Genomic DNA, 20,350 nt, shown 5'->3' with positions numbered 1-20,350 from the left:
ATTACCAGTTAAGTTATGACTCTGCAGGATTAAAACATTTCTAACAAACGAAACCCTTGTAAATTAGGCTCTTCCTGTATCCATTTGGCAGCAATGCAATTTTGTCTTGTCCGTCTAGCATTACCTTTAGTGCTTTTATAAAATTGATTGCAGAGTGAGTGGTAGTGACCACCATCAACTTTCCATCCTGTCTGCCTGTATTGTTTACACGTGAAAAGTCTTTAGACAATTTCTTGTCCTCTTCTCAATGATATTAACAGGCGTTTACTACAGACTAAGTTAGAACTTATGCTCTAGTATTAGGTTGTTTATTAGCTAACCAACTAGCATAACAGGGAAAAATCAACATTTCCGCTATTCACAATCAATTTGATAACATGATTACAGATCACACCCCTTGTATTCAGATGTGTACAAACTTGAATCTGATCCTGACATAAACCAAATCAATTATTTTAAATAACTTAAAAATGCCTATCCTCTGAACAGGACTCTAAACAGCTAGCCAGCATGGATATCCAATTGATTTTTATAAGCAATTTTGATCTCTTATACCTCCTGTCTTTTTAAAAATAGTTATATAGTTGTAATTTTCTTCCACAGTTTATGAACACATCCTTAATCTACTGTTGAAAAATAATACAAATCCTTCACTTTAAGCCAATAATCATCCATTATCATTAATAAATACTGATATTAAAATAATAACACACAAGCACTTTTTGGGAGATGAGATAGACAGTTATGTCCATGCACTATGGTACTGTCCAGTAATATCTTGTATCCTTGGTTGTGACATCCCTGCCTTACCTACATGATGTTTACTAGGTGACCGTGGCAAAGTCAGACAGACAGACAGACAGTTATAATCCAGGTGCAAAGTTGTTTCATGGGTTTGTATGTCCAGTGTCTGATGGCAAAACAAACAGTAAACAATAATGATGGTAAGTAATACAGTGGCGTGTATTATTTAGTTTGTAATCCCCGGGTTTGTTCTGAAATAATAGTCCTGTTTATTGTACACCCATACGAAACACAAAACACATACACAAGTCTGTTAGTGCATGAATTAGTGCTTGTGGTGCAAATACAGTTATTTGTTATACAAGTGCAGTGCTGTTCCGGTTTGTGCTGGCATCTGGCGACAGCTCCGGAACGTGTTCGCTGTCTAATAATATCAATTAACAATTAGAAAAAAAAAACCACTAACGATACAGATACACAAAACACAGGTCCTTCCGGGTTCTTTTTCATTAACCAAAATGAAGGAACCGATTACGTCCCCTACTTATACCGTCACTCATGACCCCTTGGTAAAAGATTGCAGCCGCTCCTCCAATCCGCGGCTGCCACATCATTTCCCTTCCGGGTCGATGAGTTAATGTACCGAAACTCCGCCCCTTTTCTAAATGACTGACTTCCTTTTAACCCTAGGAACAAAGTGTCAGGCCAAGCAGTCCAGGGTACTCTGTTCCCATTACTTAGCGCCCTCACAGGTCTGGAGGGAGATTTACCACCAAGAATCATTGTCTTTCTGTCACAGTGACCTTTCAAGTTTTGACCTTCCTTTTAAAAAAATAAACTAGGGATTTTAATTGGTGAAAGATTAATCGATTAATCACACTTGAGGGCTTTGATCGGTTAAACATAATTGATCTATTAATCTTATCTACCTGAGTGCAGTATTAAAAAATGGTGCACAAAAAAAAAAAAAAAACTTGAAAAATGGCAGAGGGTACTTACTGGAAGGTATACCCAATATTTCACACTATCTCAGAATTAATAAAAATGACTGCAACTTGCAACATTTACTCATCGTGCTTTCTTTCACGGCAGTACTACAAGTTCATCATATCATTATAATCTCAAGTAAGTTGATTTTTCTTTTTATTCAACATATTTCTTTCAAACGGTATCAGAAAAATAATATTGCAAAATGTGTTTGTCTGAAACACTGTCTCGCTTAGTGATTTAACTACAGTGTATATAGTAAGTGTTTGCTGTTAAGAGCGTTAAAACGTAAGCTGAAGAAATCTAAAGAAATTTCCAATGCTGGACATGTTTTTATTTGTACTTTTAAATGTGTTTTATACGCCGTAAAAAAAAGCATAATTAATCAATCATTAAAAACGTGCAAACAAGAGTGAATCAAATAAACAAATACATCTTGACATTCCGAACAATCAGACACACATCTTCCCCTTTTTTGCTTTTAAAAGCACTATACACTTTTTGTCATACTACTGCATAAATAATAACAATATTAATAATAGCATATTTGGTATATAATGGCAATCATTTATGAAAGAATTATATGTGACAAACATTGCAATTTCAGCAACACTTTTAATCAATAAAACGCAGTTTGTGTTATAGTTGTATTACTGATTTATAATTGAGCTGCTATAGCTTTAAGAGAGTGATGTTCTATGCCACAGTGCTTGCAGTGACAGTGGAAGTGTTATGGGGAGTCCTGGTTGTAGTATTATGAGTATAGTCAGTACCTTACTTTCGCAGTTTCAGAATGTCAGTTCATATTCCTGTTTGTATAATCGGAAAAGGCATAAGTACTGTATATCCGGGAGACACAAGAAAAAACATTACCTAGACTGGTTTCACAAGCATCTGTCTGGAAGTGGTTTTCTTTCATAGATCGGCCGGCTACAAAAGCATTATATATATATACTTTATGCTACTTGTAATTGTCTTTTATTACAATTTCATATCACTAGCAAACAGGTGTGATTAATAGATTGGACCATTAATAGATTCATAGCAAATGTCAAGACTAAAACCCTGAAAAAAATATTAAAATAGGAGCTCTTGTGGCGCCTGCGGGTACAGTGCCTGACTGTACCAATTTTAAAATCCTTTCTTTTCAAACTAAAATGTCCCTTCTAGCAGTCTAAAACAGGGCTAATAAAAGCTGCACAGTGATTAGTTCCCACGGCTTTAATTTAATAAATTATTTTAAATGCAGAGCACTGCTGAGAACTCCCCAGGTCATGTGCCTGAAAGGATAAGTCCTCTAATGTATTTCATTTCAATTATATTTAATAGAATAAAAAAGGAAACACTGAAAGGGATTAATACAAAAAAAAAAACTGAGGACTCAGAAATGAAATTAAAATGACAGTATTGCAGCTGTATCAACAGTGTGTGGCCACTTCATTTGGATGTAGCAGCTTTATTTCGAATAATTAAAATGTGTGTGTGTGTGTGTGGAGGGGGCATATTTTGTTAGTGCAACAACAAAAAAAGGTTTTCAGGTATCACAAACCTCTGCAGCTGTTGTCTCTCCCTAGACATTAAGAGTGTGTGACTCAATGGTCAGTGACTCAGTGTTATTCCCTTATAGTTTGTAGTTTATTACACGTTAAACACGTTTACAGGCAGTAAGATAAAAAATAAGCTTGAACAATTATCCTTTGTGTTCACTAATTACGACTTTTCCTCACATAAAATCATGGCATTTATAAATAATGACATAGCACTCAGTAGTAGCCTCATTCTAAGTACTGTCCTTAGGGTGATTAACACCAGCTATTAGCATTTTAACCTAATGCCGAGTTTGACACAAGTTAACTGTTACAGCATATTTCCAATGCCAATGGAGGGGAAAAAACTCTCTGAACAAGGTACACTGTCTCAAAGTTAACCACTATGGCAAACTCGCAGTGCACATTTGCAGTTTGCTTTGTCATTGGTTTACTAAGATCTATACAATTATTTCACAGAAAAGAAATAGTTCATGTCTTCTCAATCTGCAAAATAATTATTTATGTACCTATTTATTATACCCTGGTATGTGTTCTTAAATATCAAGTATTACTAGTCTTGAGGGATCTAGTGTTACATTTTCATATTCAGCTGTTCCAAGTTACACCATGTTGCTAAGCAGATGGCGACCTTGATCTAAGAACAACAATTCTCTGAATTCACCTGTTTAATTAAGGTTTAAACTTTCTCTTTAATACATTGTAAAAATGGTGGTTATTTCACTCTTGAGCATAGCCGTTGGAGGTTCGTTGGATATTAGGTCATTCCTCATTTGTGGGTTAACTACAGAACTCCGTGAACGTGTATCCTCTAACTCTACACTCATGTATATTTACTGTGTTTAGTGAAGTAAGTGACTTTATTAAACATGCCAAATATCCCAGGGTGTAGAAACAGTCATCATTGATGATTAAGGACACAATTTATTAAAAAAAGAAAATAGATAGAAGCTATAAAACATTTATTTAAGTGTGATTCATAACAATGCCACCTCATATAAACTCCTCTGCTTAGTTTACTCCTAATGAACCTCTGAAAATCCATAAATTAACATTAGGCACCTGACAAGTCTGTATCATTTATCTCTGGCAATCGATTACTGACTAGCGCCTGTTAAGAAACTACAGACCCCACGATGCACGTAGCCAGACCATCCTGCCAATTAAATATTCTTGGGTGTGGAATGTAAATTGCCTTGCTTGTTTATCATTCAGCATTTTGTTTCAAATGATGGCATATGACCGTGATACAATCGCTAATATTGTGAAAATGGTATTTAATTTAAAAGTTTGCTTATGTAAGCTGTTTCTAGATTTGCAGAATTTGATGACTGTAAAGAACCTGTGATCAAATAACTTTTCCTTAAGTGTTTTATTTATTTTATCTACCTTACTAAAAAAGTGTATTATGTACTACTTAGTAGTAAATGTGCATAACTATGCTTCATTATTCTTTAATACACTTTGCTTTGTGGTCCAGTGGCCAGTACTACTGTTTCAGGGCACCTTTGTTGTATCATTTGATTAATGTTGTGGGGCTGTGCTCTGTAGGAACTGAGGAGGAAAGGCTGGCTGTGGATGCTGCAGTGATGTATAACCTGAAACGGACACAAATCACTGAACAGCCGACGGTGGTTGACATGGATGTGCGTGTGCAGGAGAGCGTGTTGATCGGGAATGACTTCAATCTGACATTGGAATTCAAGAACCGCACTGGACAACGCCAAACTTTGGTCATCTACGTTAATGGAAACATTGTGTTCTATACGGGGGTCACCAAAACGGAATTTATGTCTAAATCACTTGAGTTCACTTTGGGGCCTTGGGAGAGTAAGTTGTCTATGCTGTCTACAGCTTTGGTTATTAGAATAAATGACACCCATCATTTAGAAGTTGTTTTGGTCCATCAGTCAATAGTGATACACTATGCTATAGGCACTGCTTTCTTTTGTAGAAAACTAGAATATTTTAGACAGTACTATAGTATTTGTATATGGGGGTGTCCCCATTCTAAAATTGTATTATATATATATCTGATACACCTGCTGTTTGTTCTCCTATAGTACATGAATTGTGGTTTGTGCAGGGCCGCCACTTATAAAAGTTTACCACGGTAATTTTGCAGTGTTCCCATGCTTTTTACATGGTTATACTATGCATTTACCAAAGTTTACCATATTTTACTATGTTTTTCTAATTTGCTTTACCATACCTCTCTAGGTTTTGCAGTGCTTACCTATGCTTTAGCATGTTTTCACTATGCTTTAATACACTTTACTATTATTTTACTATGGGAAAGTTTAATAAGTGTCCAGAACTATGGTAAGATTAAGTTATAACTGTCTGCCCTTTTCAATTAACTTATTTTATTTTTTCACTGACAACAGTATTACATGATTGCATGGTAATAAAGAACACTCAAGACTATACATTATCTGAGTGAGAAAAGCAATACAGAAAGTGACTATTACTACTGTTTTATGCACCCAACTATATAGATGGTTTAATTCCTATGGTTTGTGCTTTTTTGTGTATCAGCTAAGACTGAGAACGTATTTGTAGAATCAAAGAAGTACATAAACAAGCTGGTAGAGCAGGCAACTCTGCACTTCATCATCACTGGACGTGTCAATGACGACACGCAGATTCTCACAGCACAGCACGTCGTCCCTCTGCAGATCCCAAGACTCACTATCAAGGTCAGATATCACCTCATAGCCTTGGCAAACAGATGTGAACCAGGCAGAGAAAGAAACCTTGTGTTAAAGCCCATGTCTGCTTAGTAAAGTATTTTATCCTTTATTTTCTTTTTTTAAAGCTGGAAGTGATCTACCTTCTCAATACTGTGTAAGAATTAAGAATAATGTATTCACCCATTAGGTTTAACAACATTAATCATTGGTAAAGGATCAGGAGAAAAATACCAAATAGTAGAAATGGATAATTTATGTAGAAGTAGTCGTTGAAGTAAAGTTGTAAAATAGAAAGAAAAGATTACAAGAAGGGGGTGAGGGTAAGTGAAAAAGCAAGAAATTATTTTGGTCAAGGGAGTTAGGGTGCTTGTTCCATAAAAATCTAAAATCTATGAGAGGTAAGTATTGTCCTGTATTACTGGGAATAAACAAGCTCTGGGTATTACAATGAATGGCTGAAAAGAGGGTTAAATAAAGCAGGTTTCTCGTATTCAAGTTTCTTAATCCTTAATACAGGTTTCTCGTATTCAAGTATATTAATAATGATACATTGGCTTGGGAGTTACATTTGAGCATCATTACCTGTGTAATATATGTTTTGCTTTCCATATCATAAAGCTGCAGCTAAAATAATGGAACCACAAGTGAATGTTACATAAAATTCGTGGCATGATGTATTATTATTATTATTTTACTAAACTATGTTTTTATTTACTCACCTCACTGGTTTCCTGTGCAGATAGAAGGTGTGCCGAAACTAAATGAGGAAATGTCTGCGACTGTTGAATTTACAAATCCTTTGAAGAAAAACCTGGAAGATGTCTCCATACGCCTGGAGGGGCCTGGGCTGATGAAAACCAAACTGAAGATGTACAGGTAAAAAGCAATGCTATGCACACATTTCTTATATACTGTTTGGATGGTTCCAGCTCATGGACAAAATTCTGGGGAGCTGTGTAATTGGGGGATGACCTAGAAAAATACAGTTGGTATCATTTGAAAAATGTCAAAAACATTCCAGGGATTTTCAACAATATATATATATATATATATATATATATATATATATATATATATATATATATATATATATATATATATACACTTCTGTGGCCACATACAATTCTGATTAGCAATACCAGAGGATATTTATCATGTTTTAACCTGTAATTACAAACATGGTGTAACATTTGATATACACTACCTGGCCATATTATTTGGACCTGTACCCAATATTGTGTTAGCCCACATTTGCATAGAGTTCACAAAGTGCTGGAAGATGTCTCAGGGGTTGTTAATCAATTCAGCCATTAATATTTTACACAATTGGTGCAACGAAGTGGCCGAGGGATGCAATGAAGAATGCCCTACACCAAGGCAATGCCAAATTCAATAGAGTACTACATTCGAATAAGGTGGCCAAGCAGTTTAGCTCTATTCAAATTGTAAAAAATACCAAAAAAAATATTCATTATATCTTTGTTCCAGTGGGCATATTTTTAATATAAATGTGACTGGCATTCATATCAAAACACACATAATGATACAAACAAGCAATTTTACACAAGGTTGTATCTTAACCACTATAATTGTCTTTCTCCATCAGCATCCCTTAAGTAATTTATTTTTAAATCAAGTCTTTGCGTTCTTTCTCTGTGGATACACAGAGTGGGCGTCATTAATTGGAGGCTGAACACATTATAAAACATTTATTCTTCGGAGTAACCCATCACCTGGGTCAATAGAAAAGTGCGACCAGATTATTTTGCAGATTCCGCCAAAAACAGTACGCCCCGCAAAAAACTGTCAACCATCTGTAAATGTTTATATTTTTATATTATTTTAGCATAAATTAAATAAATATATGCCTACCTTGTTAAGTGATAATGACTTGCAAGCCTGTAGCTCAAAAGAAATGTTTAATTCCCATTGAAATGTGTTCTTACCATCATCATCACATTGGAAACAGTAACAGACCAGCCAGTCATTTCTCGCTCTAATAATTTTAGATTTCCCCATTGTTTTTCTTTCATTCCTTGTTATGTGTCATGCTTCTTTCAAATACTTATACGCTCATGTATACTGTCCTGTGCTATTCACATTTTTTATAATTACCGGTATTTCAAATGCAGCTACATTTTCAACATATGCCACTGTGTAGTTTTGATCTGTGTTGTTTCACTTTTTAGGTGGTTCAACTAAAATATCTTTATCAAAACGTATTCAGATGCTATACTCAGAAGTTCATTTTTTGCATTCATTCATTCATGCATACACACATACATATAAATAGCTCTTTTGCACCTTTTGAAAAGATATTCTGTTTTTGTGAAAGAAAACAATAAAGTTGCTTTTTTGCAACAATCTATGATGTTTTGATTTTTATTTGTATATATCAATAAAATAAAGTAGAAAAAATGCAGTATAACAGAATTAATTTGACTCGAAATACCCCCCGCTAAGCCAACCAGTTTTTCAATATACATTTATTGATACCGTTTCAAAGAAATACATTGAATTGATAAATCAATTTACTTGCGACTAAGATAATATGATAAACTTGTAGTACTGCCGTGTAAGGAAAGCACAGATCAGTAAATGTTGCAAGTTGCAGTCATTTTTCTTCATTCTGAGATATTGTGAAATATTGGGTATACCTTCCAGTAAGTACCTTGCACCATTTTTCAATCTTTTTGATACCACACTCAGGTAGATAAGATTAAGCGATCAATTGTTTTTTAATCGATTAAAGCCTGCAGGTGTGGTTGATCAATTCATCACTAATCAATTAAAACCCAGTTTTTACCTTTTTCAGTTTAACCAGTTAAGACAGATGCCATAAACTTACTCCTATCAGTGGCACTTACACAGTTATGGTTGCAAAAGCTCTCTGCCAGGTCTCAGGTAAGGTCCTTCTCTGGCGGACCAATTTTTATGAAAAGTTCATAACCTTTCACCTCCAGGCTATTGCTGTAGGTGAAAGGAAATAGCCCTCCTTCTGGCTAGCACCAAATGTAAGTATGTTAATGTACAAAACAAGAAAACTATCAATAGTAATTATACATGTAAATAACATGGACATTTCTGTTTTCAGCATCATCCCACCAAATTCCTCTCTCACATGGACGGAGTATTTTAGGCCCTCAAAATCGGGTGTGAGGAAGCTAGTCGCCTGCCTGGACTGTGCAGCTCTTCACCAAGTACTTGGGGTGACTGAAATCTATGTTAATCCATGAGGAAAATAACCAATATACTCATGAGATTAAACAAATAGCTATCAATATCAATGGAAGGTTCTAGATCATGTATAACATCAGTATTTCCGTTGTCATAAGATATTACCAAGTAATTCTGTATTGTTTCATGGTATTACCCTAAACCTAGTCTCAATCCTAATCGTAACCTGGTCACTATTAACAGTTATTACTATGTAACAGGGAAAATGCCTGATAAATACCACAATAATTACCACCATTTCTGTTTAATATAAAGCTTGATCCAATTTTACTTAAAAAATGATTTAAATGAAAACAGATTTTGGTAAGAATGCACCATCCTTCTGGTGTATGTTTTCTATTAAGAAATTGAGGTTTGTCTATAATATTTAAATCAAATAATAAATACAAAAAAACTAACAAATAAAAATAAAAATAAATAAAAATAAATAAAAAAAAACACCAATACTTATTGAGTATAGTAATATATCCTGATAATTAATCCTACAGTAATTTCCCTATTTTCGATGGAGGTTAGGGTATGTGGAATGATAAAAAAGGCGAATAAAAGTATTTGGCGATTATATTCATCTACATAGGCTGACAGTACAAACCTACATCTATTCTTTGGACCAGCAAATATAACTTTGTAGGAGGAATGTGAAGGCTTGCTTTTGTTACGTAAATGCTTTAAGTACTAGCTGAGAAATAAGCGTTAATTTACTCTATGGCAAGTAATACTTTTTTAATTTCTAGAACGTAGTGGGTTTTATTAATGTGCTATAAAATGCTTACTGCAATGTATTGGGACATATCTGTACTTACCTTAACATTTTACTCCCTGTCTGTTTTATTAATTGTTGAAATGCATATTGCATGTATTGGCATATCACCATATAAAAATATTTGTTCTCATTGTCATTGGTTGTGTCTTTGGTTTACACTTGTCACACAATATCAACACATTTTTTTCCAACAGTATATACATACTATATAATCAGTCACCATCTCTTTCCAAAAATATTCAATTATTTATAAAGTTTCATTTTAAAGAAGGCAGAGGTGGGGGTGGAATACACATGAACATATTCCAGTCCAAATGGACCATCATTGGAAAAGTGTATTATGAACAGAAGGTTTGATATATCGGGTAAATATCATGAAAAACCATGACATGACCATGTCATGGGTGGATGCAGTGATAACAAATGTTTATTATCCTTCCGCCACATACCACCCATGACATAAAAAACATAATGGATTTTCATGACATATCTTGATTATTGTCACACATGTTCTATAAAAAATATCAGTAAGAATACTATAGCTATCCAAACTCATTTGAATGTAATCTGTTACTGTTTACAAGGCAGTAAGGAGTCTGCAGTACAGAGCTTGTCCCTTCCTCCTTTGTATTTACTGTGGAAATTTCAGCCGACTATTCAACAGCACTGTGAATTTGAAGAAAATGAGACACATGGAGTAACTATATATATATATATATATATATATATATATATATATATATATATATATATATATATATATATATATATATATATATATATACTTTTTGCTATATTATGCTTATTCGTGACTTTTTTCATATGGTTTAGGACTTAATGTTTGTGGTTATCCACATGTTTTAGCTTAATTACGTTCAGCTGAGTGTTTATTATTATTATTATTATTATTATTATTATTATTAGTAGTAGTAGTAGTCGTAGTCGTAGTAGTAGTATTATCAAAACACTGCAATAAAGGAAAATGTAAAACTTGAATACAGTACATACAAATATGAATAAATGCATTACATTTTACCAGGTTTAACCTAAAATTGACAAACTGAGAAGAACCAAAGTCCTTTTATAACAAAGCTGTTTAAAATTCCCAGTAATGGTTTTTAAAATGCTACATGAATAATGAATGACCTTTGAGTCAAGATTTGAAAAGTCGATTCAGCATTAAGGTAGAACTGTTAAAAACAGAATGCCATAACAATAAATTAGAGAATGAACTTTGGGACTCAGTTTCTCAATAAAGACTGAAATAAAGTCCATCTAGATAACATTGGAGGGGACACTCAAGTGTTTTATGATCAGCAGCTTCTAAATGAGCAAATAAATGACCTAACGTGATGAAAGTTCATGCTGAATGACTTTCTTAAGAGAGATTCTTAATGATTATTAGTGAATTGGCTCCTGAAGAGACTATCGTAATTTCCATTGAAGCTGAATATATATGAATTTGAATTAGAAAGCTTGATTCCAAATTTGAAATTTCAGGAAGTTGCTCAAAATCTTTCCTGCATGGAAGTACTTTTTAAGGTGAAAAAGTTAGGAAAACTTCCCCAAATAAAAGTAGGGGAAATTGATAGCAGGAAGTTGGAAAAATAAACAACCAAGACTCCCACAAAGATCCAACCAATCACATTTAATAAAATAAAATAAAAATTCAAATGTGATATATATATATATATATATGGATGGAAATACATATTAGGTACTGTAAGATATACTAGAACTACTTTCTTAGCTCCATATACTTTAAATGTTACAATAACAAATGTAATATTTATTGTTTGCACCATATACAGTGTACATTTTTTAACATTTACTACATTTTTCACAACATACCTGTATCAACAGTATAAAGTACCCATATCCCTCAGTCAAACAACATTGACAAACTATACATTTTTACTATAACTAAATATTTTTCATTAAAGGGCTTCAAATGTTATAATGCTTTTTTTTATTACTTTCTGTTGCTGCCATTTTGAGGCATTATAAAAAAAAAATCTGCTTTTAACTGACTGGCAGGGTTGAAAGGTCACATAGTCACATGATCTGAATGGAATGAGGAATGTCTATTAAAGTCAGGCAAAGGCAGATTGGCACACTTAGATTGATTGCAAACACCATAAAATAGTAAGGGAGATGTAAAACAAGGCAATTAAAAAGATATTTGAAGCTATGTATTCTTTAAGACCCACTTATCAATAGTGTTGCTATTTTCAGTGCCATATCAGAGCAAATAAGTAGCAAATCTTAGTTAAACATCATGACTTGATCATTGCACCAGGACAGTTAGCAAAAAGTCTGTTATGTGGTAATTCTCAGAAGAACAGCACCTGACTGCAACAGTAAGGTCATTATGTTATAAGTCCAAGAAACACTATGGTTTTAGTTAACAGAAGGTTTGTTATATTGTAATTTCTAAGCAACATATCACCCGATCAGTTCACAAAATGTTCAATATGTGGTAATTCTAAGAAACAACTGTTATTTGGAGCAAACGCAGGTTCCACTTTGAGTGAAGCTGGACTCCGTCTTATTCTGTCGTCTGTGACTGAGATCTCTACCTTGTTCATTCAGTCAGGAATGAAAGTCTTGCTTCAGATCCCGTCTACTCCAGTACTGGCTCAGGTCTCCAGTATTTAGCATCATAGGTATGCTGAACCAGTTCTGGCTGACCCTGGTAATGTATTGAAACTTCCTGTGTACTCCCTACATTTTATACATTCTGGGATTTTAACTGCTGCCCATTCTGTGTGATTTTTACACTTAAGACAAGTTATCCTCACTATTTCTTTTAGATTAGGAATATGGATTGGTTTTCCTGAGCTAATTCTAGCATAGGCATGTTCCCATCTAGGAAAACAGTCTTTACAATATCCCTAAGAGTTTCCCTTTCTTTTCTGACATCTGTTACAGTCACAATCTTTTTGTCTCGGAGGGGCCCTGTGGCAATGTGCCCCGCCCCTGTGTGCATTTCTGTGTTGTATGTTGTGTGTGGTGTTTTAATGTTGGTGTATAGATGTGGCTGCACGGGATATAAATGGGTGTGTGCAGCACAAGTATTTAAAATGTATAATTGTATTTACTTCACATGCATTTAAAGTATATAATATGTGAGCACGAGGTTGCACATAATTAATTCACGTGCTGGGATTCAACAGTATATATAGATGCACATTTCATTCACTCGGGGTTGTGAGTTCAGGGCGAAAGAACGTGAGAGAGTGAGGAGAGAAAGTAAATAATCAATTGCTACGTCGTGCTAGAGGACCAGCACGGTACTTGTTTAGTGTTCGTCCCTGTGTGTTAGTGTCTGTTTGTTTTGTTTGTCTGTTTATTTTGGCCGCAAGTGCCGTTTTTATTTTACAAAGTGTTTTTGTGTTTGTTAAAACCTTTTATTTTCCCGTAATTAATAAACCACTCAACAGCACTTTCATTCACTATTTCACTCGTAGTGCTGTGTGTTCATTTCCTGGTTCTGACGACACCACTCAGCCAGACTGTCACAGGCCCTCATTTTCCTGGAATATATTATCCTTAGCCCAAACCTATCTGAATCTCCCGCAGGAATTATGAAAAGTCCCGTACTTGTCCATTTCCATTTGTTCACATAGGTATGTCATACTAGGCACTCCATGAGCCATTTTAATGCTCTCAACATAATATTGGCTCATTTCCATGTCTCCAGAATGCCACACTTTAGAATCATAATTCCTGTCAGTTGGTATTTCCACCACTAAATTAGACAAAGATCCTGCCTGAACACCTATGTCTATTTTGTATATTTTCCATATCTGACCAGGCCTAAGGACCTTAACTAGCTCCGTGACAATCATCTATGAATCTAGAACCCCTGCAGTGTATGTATATGTACCACTTATGTATAACTTCTCAGACAACCAATTTCAGCCAATTGTCTTGGGTTTATGTCCTTGTAACAGGGGAGATCTGTGCTGACTGTCTGGCGCATGCGTGGTACTGCAGGAAGGGGGCAGCAGCCTCATAGGTCCGCCTGTTAGTCATGGCAGTGACACGGAGAGGTGGGGAAGAGGGTGTGTTGGCTGTCTCTCTCTCTGAGTGGCTGAGAGGCGGGCCTTGGGGGATTGCTGACCCTATAAGATAACACTCTGTTGTTCCCTCAGCCTGCCCCTCTAAGACGAAACGAGCCAGCTGGCAGAAGCTCTGCTGCCGAACCGAGCATGGCCGGAGAAGAACGAGCACACCAAATAATTAATTAAAAAGAAAAAGAAAAGGAATTTTTAGGAGAGGGGAAAAACTTATCTACCCTTTTTCTTTCGCCTTTTGTTTTCATTATTATTTTACGCACCTGCGTGTGCGCTATGACCTGCCAACCTTTTTACCATTGCTAGTATTAGGTTGTGCTCTGCAGCAGTAGCACAGTGCCACCTTGTGGCGAAAATAAATCAGCGCGCCAAGCGACGTTTCAAATAAAACCTTCCGTCTCCCGTGTGTCAGTGAATTGCCCACTACCCTTCCACAGTCCTGTTCTTGTTTTTTGATATATTTAGATTATCGCATTTACTGAATTTAGCACAGTAGAGCGCCACTCAGGTAAACTGCTTTAAAATTAGGAGGCAGATTCAGTTATAAATCTGAAACCTCTTACTAGTATGGTTAAGATGTTCTATAATGCAGTCTTGTAGACAGAATGTGTATATAAGTAGTAGATTTTGTTCTTGTTAAAATCAGAAATGCATTTAGCATTATATATTTAATTTAGCTTTAAATGGAAACCAGCCAGGGCTCAAATACATTGAGAAGTGGTTTTCATAAAAGCTACCCTGCAGCATAAATCTAATCAGTCTGTTAAATTCTATATCAAGACTTTTTAAGATGATGCTGTGGCTGACCTTCTTCAAATGTCACCGTCATCATAGAAGTGAAACATTCCAGATGACTAGTGTACTGGACAGTGTTTTAGTAGTATTAAGGTTTTGAATGATTAAATGTTACAATTTTAATAGTTATAGTTATAGTTATACCTAATTATTTAAAACAGTCAATATATTTAATTCTTTTAGAAATTACATTCAGTCCCAAATTTACAGTACCTCTTCCTTAACTCATAGTCATACTTTGTAAAATATTAGTAACGTGTAATAAACAATAAAGTTTACTGCACTGTATGTCTATATATTTCTCACAAATCTTCTAAGGTGATAAACTGAATGAATTTGAAAGAATTGTGTGACCCAACTAAAGCAAGTTTTTAAGGTAAATTAAACCATCCTTTCAAAGCTTGCATAATACCATTAACCTTTATTATTTTTGTACAATGGCAAGAAAAATTCCTGAGCTCTGATTGGTCAGCCTTGCACTAGACCCGTGATGTTATCCCAGCATAGCATCACAGATCTAGTACCGGCAACCTCCTCACTGAAAACTTAGACAGACATATCAATCCGCCACAACTGTCAATAACACAGAATAAATTACACAGTTCCTGAAGTGAATTTTACTTTAAACAACATGACAACTGTGGAAACCTCATTTGGTAAAGAGCATTTAAACACAGAGCAGCCAGGAGACAGCACATCTCAATGAGAGAAAAAAAAATAAACATTAAAAAAAGACAACTGGAGATTGACGCTGAGGGACTAGACAAAATAGAATCTGACAAAAGTGAAGCATCCACGAAACAACAAACCAACAGGGCAGTCAAAGTTTTTTATGAGAGTAACACAAATATAGACTTGACAAATGTCACGATAGAGCACCTTAATACAGTTCTATGACAATTTTATGCCTCTGTCTGAAATAGGTTGGGAGAGCCGTGTGGCATAAACAGTTGCATGGGGATCAGAGCGGGCTTAAACAGACACTGAAATGAACCACCCCTGAGCCGTATTAATATACTATTAGGTCATAGTTAATATATTACTACAGTTGTAAATTGAAAACAGGAACTATTTTATGAGGCGGAATGTTATTTCCACATTTGTCTAATTAAAATCACTTTTAAACATATGAAATGAGTCTTATTTGCTATTTATCCCAGCACAACACATACCCTGGCTTGATAGTTGCCCTTATAAAAGTTCACCACGTTATTTTTACATGATAGTTTTACACTTTTATAATGCTTTTGCTATACTATGCATTTACCTTGGTTTACCCTGGTTTGCAATGTTTTTAATATGCTTTACCATACCTATCTGTGCTTTACAATGCTTACCTATGCTTTACCATGCTTTCACTCTGCTTTATTCTATGTTTTTACTATGGGAAGCTTCTATAAGGGATGAACCGGTTGCCGTTCAAAAGCTTTTAACAAACATTGGCAGAAAGTGCTAGTTAATAACATTAATTACTACAAAAACGCTCAACGAAAGATAATGAGGCAAAATAAGTCGAGTAGATAAAGGTTTGAGCTATTCCCTTCATCAGTGTGATAAAGCCTTACTAAAGAGTATATAGGCTACCTTACAACAATCTGTTTTGTGTATTCAGTTTGTGTGTCCTGTGTATTCAGGCAGTGGCATAATTTACTTGAACTGTATAACAGAAAAATTGGGTAGTGCTGTAGGAAAATTAGGATTTAATGAGCTGGCAATTGACTTGATTATATTTTAATGGGCTTCAGCTCGTAGGAAAGAGCCATACTCATGAGAAATACATACAAACTGACTAACCAAAAGAAAAGGTCAAGAGGTTATTGTACTGATGTGGAACTGCAAAGACTGTTCAAATAAAGCAGTTTAGTTTAACAATGTACCAACAACGTGTAAGAGTTTGACGACTAATAAACCAGTAGCGGTAGCTGCAGTTCACTGATCTACATCATTTATGTTGATTTAACAAACATTAAAGTTATTCTCCCTTGGGTGAAAGTTAACAGAAGTAAATCAGACTTAAACACACTCATTTTATACATGTCAGATTAACACAACTACTACAGCATGCATAGGCCAATTTCATTTATTTTACTTTTTAGGTCACAGACAATTGTACATTTAATATACATCACTGAGTAAGGGGCCCCTCACTTGTTTTGTGTAAGTCAAAGAGCAAAATAAAGAGTACTGTTCCATATTTGTGAAAAAATAAGCTGAAAAGAATCGGTGCCAGAATGTGACACTGTTTGTAATGTGCAGCTGAATGTATTGTAATGTAGTTTTGGCAATGCAGTTGAACATATACCTTAATTTTCTTGTCTTTGTGTAGTCAAGTCTGTTCATCTCCAAGATACAGATCACAGCATTTGCCTGAACTGATCCGTGTCACTCATTAGTGGTTTGTGGAGGTTTATGGATTTTATACTCTTCTAACTTTGGTCAGATACTTTAAAAATAGCTTGTTAAGCTTGACTTTGTTCCATACAGTGGCGACTCATATAGAAAACACTGCACAGTATACTGGTCTTTATTACAAGCACTTTTTAAACACACTACTTTACAATGGCTAACCCTGAGCATGGACCCTGATATGTAGTTTTTTGACAATCTTACTGTAATTAAGCAAAATGTAGAAATAGACATATAGTTGAGCCATAAATCACCTCTTTGGTTTACCAGCAGACAGAGATTATGAGACCAGCTAAACTTAGTTGTACTTGTGTGCAGTAGGGTTGGCAGTGCACCGGGTTTGCTGGCTGTGGCTCCGGAGTGACTCCGGCAGCTCAGCTCCAGCTCCAGGCTGGCTGCAGAGCTGAAAGAGACCCCCTGCTCCAGCTCCAGGCTGGCTGCAGAGCTGAAAGAGACCCCCTGCTCCAGTTCCAGGCTGGCTGCAGAGCTGAAAGAGACCCCCTGCTCCAGCTCCAGGCTGGCTCCAGCATCCCCTGCTCCAGCTCCGGTACTTAAAAAAACATCTGTTTAACCGTTCAAACATAGCAAAATAGAAAATAGTATAATAAATAAAGAGAAACAACGCACAGTTAAATATTTTTCCTGTTAAAAGTTAGGGGTAAGTAAAATATTAAATACTGGAGAAAGGATAAAATATTCAATAATAGTCTAGTTCTATCCTTCTAAAGTAAACAAAAGAGAGATAAACTTTATAATAAACTTTAAAAATTCTTAATTTTATCTAAAGATGAAAATTACAAATGAAAATTAGTTTTTCATAATTAATATTTATGGATCGTTTTCTGTTAACAACTAGTTAATAATAGGCCTGAAAGTTTTTTTCAGTAATCCTTTAAAAATACTTATATTCCAAAAGTACTGATTAGTTGCAAAAATAACTTTTAAAGTATTGGTAATTATACTGTTTTGCAGAACATTAAGCCAGTATCTGCACTGGCATGTTTTACATCTTCAATAAAGTACTTAAGTTCTAATGTAAAATTAAACTACTTACACAATTCAGCAAATACAGTAAAGTGTGTGCATATTAGTTTTTAAACTAAGTAATATGTAACTTGTCTCCTCTTTATATTGACAAACACAATGTTGTGTTGTATTTTTCAGTTAGTATACTTTTACTAATGTACAATGTTTAGAATCAGATTTCATACCTTTAAAGACTTTTAAAATGTAATAAAAATGCAACTTTTTTTCATCTCAATTTTAGTGATTGAATAAATAAGCTTTGGAGACTTGTTCACAATTAATACACTAATGTAACAATACTGTAGATTTGAGTATTTCAATATTAATTAATATTATAATATAATAATTTTAAAAAATGTTCTATATAAAAATGTGTTTCTCCAAACTGGACATATTTACTACATAAAAAAGGATCTTTAACATAATAAAGTGAGATGATTTACATTTTCTCACCTACAGTAAATGAAGGTGTTTTTACAGCACAAAATGGTTGCAGAGCAAGAGCAATCCACTCCAGTATAGCTTTGTCAACATCTCGTAGTTTTTCTGATGACATTTGCAAACTCCCAGATAGCATTCCAAAAAAATGTTATAGCTGACGTTGCTCCTGCAGTATTTTTGTGTAAACATTTGAGTGATGTCTTTCCAGGTGCCATTTCTGATTGAAAGAGTCTCATGGTACAGCTTGCACTGTGTTTTGCCCTGATGTAAATGTTGAAGACAACTGGAAACATCTTTATAACATTGCTCAGTTTGTTCTTCCTGTGTACCTCAGCCATGTTGATATGGAAAATACTGAAGTGGTACTGATGCAAAATTTAAACTGGAGCATCTGGGGGTGGGGGCTAATGGGATTGTCCACTCAAAAGTTGAAAACATGTTTCTCATCATTAGTAAACAAGTAGTGAAGTTGTGTGTGGATGTCAGGTGATTTTTGGATTGGTCAGAAACTAGCCTTATCTTTATTTCTGTGGCAATTCAGGTGCAGGGGGCCACATGACTCAAGCATGTGACCTTAATTTTCTGGCAAACAACTTTTGGCCAATCAAAAGTCAGGACATAATTTCTGAAACAGATTGCTGTCAAATTAGGTGAATGTAGGCAGAGCAAGGGTTTGGTTAAAATTACATCATTTGAAAATACTTAGAAGAGTGTAGAGTGTAGAGTGAAAATAGACTTGCCACTCAGCTCCAGGTCTTGAAGCTGTCTCCGGGCTCTGGAGCCGGAGCACGGCCAACCCTAGTGTGCAGTACTTTCTTTCTCCAATAGAGGGCTTTGCGCTAAACTATTGATTTCAATTGGATGACTTATATTCAAGTTATTTAGAAAATACAACCCTAGAGAAACGTGGAAATGGTATGAGGTACAGTGCAGCCTTTTCAGCCAAACCCTGAATGTGAAAATGTTATTTTATATTTTCACAGGACAGTCTCATTTTAATTTCAGCAAAATGGTATGTTCCTGTTGATGCTTTAAACTGGGACTTGGTGTGACCGGGTCTTACGTCACGTGCGTGGATCACCGCTGTTAAGCAACACAGAGACAACTGGGGGTGGAGTTGAAATGCCGGCACAGGCGCGCAGGATTTTATTAATACAAACAGAAAAGAAAGTAAAAGGTGGTCATGTGACGTTACCAGCCATGGTAACGCACAGAGGACACATACAGCAAGCTGTACAAAAGGCAAAATAAAACACAGTACAAAAACTACAAATAAAAGGTGCCCCAGAGGGCGAGCGCTAGCCTTAAAATGAGGCGTCCCGCTCCTGGAACCGGCTACACTACGTAACCCTCGCTATACATCACATGGGATCACAATCCCCTAACTAACCTACTCATGAGCCAGTATTCATACAACGACTCGTGCTGCTTCATACGGCCTTGGCTGGGCATTGCCTTCACAAGCACCGCCTGCAATCTCAGGGTTGCGTAGCTGTCGTTCCTGCAGAGTGGACCCTCTCCTCCCGAGTATACGCAGCTCCCCTCTGGCATGGGATTGCAGTCGCCCCGAACCATCTCCCGCGGATGTTTTTGAACTGACGGACACTCGGTCAAGACCCGCCCACCTGCTGA

General features: G+C 35.5%; 1 protein-coding gene across 1 annotated transcript in view; it reads left to right on the top strand.

The window, feature by feature from the left end:
* The window catches only part of LOC117394421 (coagulation factor XIII A chain-like), a 44,544-nt gene extending 34,437 nt beyond the window's left edge, over positions 1-10,107 (top strand). The window contains exons 12-15 of the mRNA XM_033992672.3: positions 4,830-5,108; positions 5,817-5,977; positions 6,711-6,847; positions 9,066-10,107. Of these exons, the coding sequence (XP_033848563.2) occupies positions 4,830-5,108; positions 5,817-5,977; positions 6,711-6,847; positions 9,066-9,207 (719 nt within the window). The 3' untranslated portion in view covers positions 9,208-10,107. The remainder of the gene's footprint in view (positions 1-4,829; positions 5,109-5,816; positions 5,978-6,710; positions 6,848-9,065) is intronic.
* Positions 10,108-20,350: the final 10,243 nt, after the last annotated feature.

Source organism: Acipenser ruthenus, chromosome 3, assembly GCF_902713425.1.
Source record: "Acipenser ruthenus chromosome 3, fAciRut3.2 maternal haplotype, whole genome shotgun sequence".
Lineage (NCBI taxonomy): Eukaryota > Metazoa > Chordata > Actinopteri > Acipenseriformes > Acipenseridae > Acipenser > Acipenser ruthenus.
This window is presented reverse-complemented; position numbering and strand designations above follow the sequence as displayed.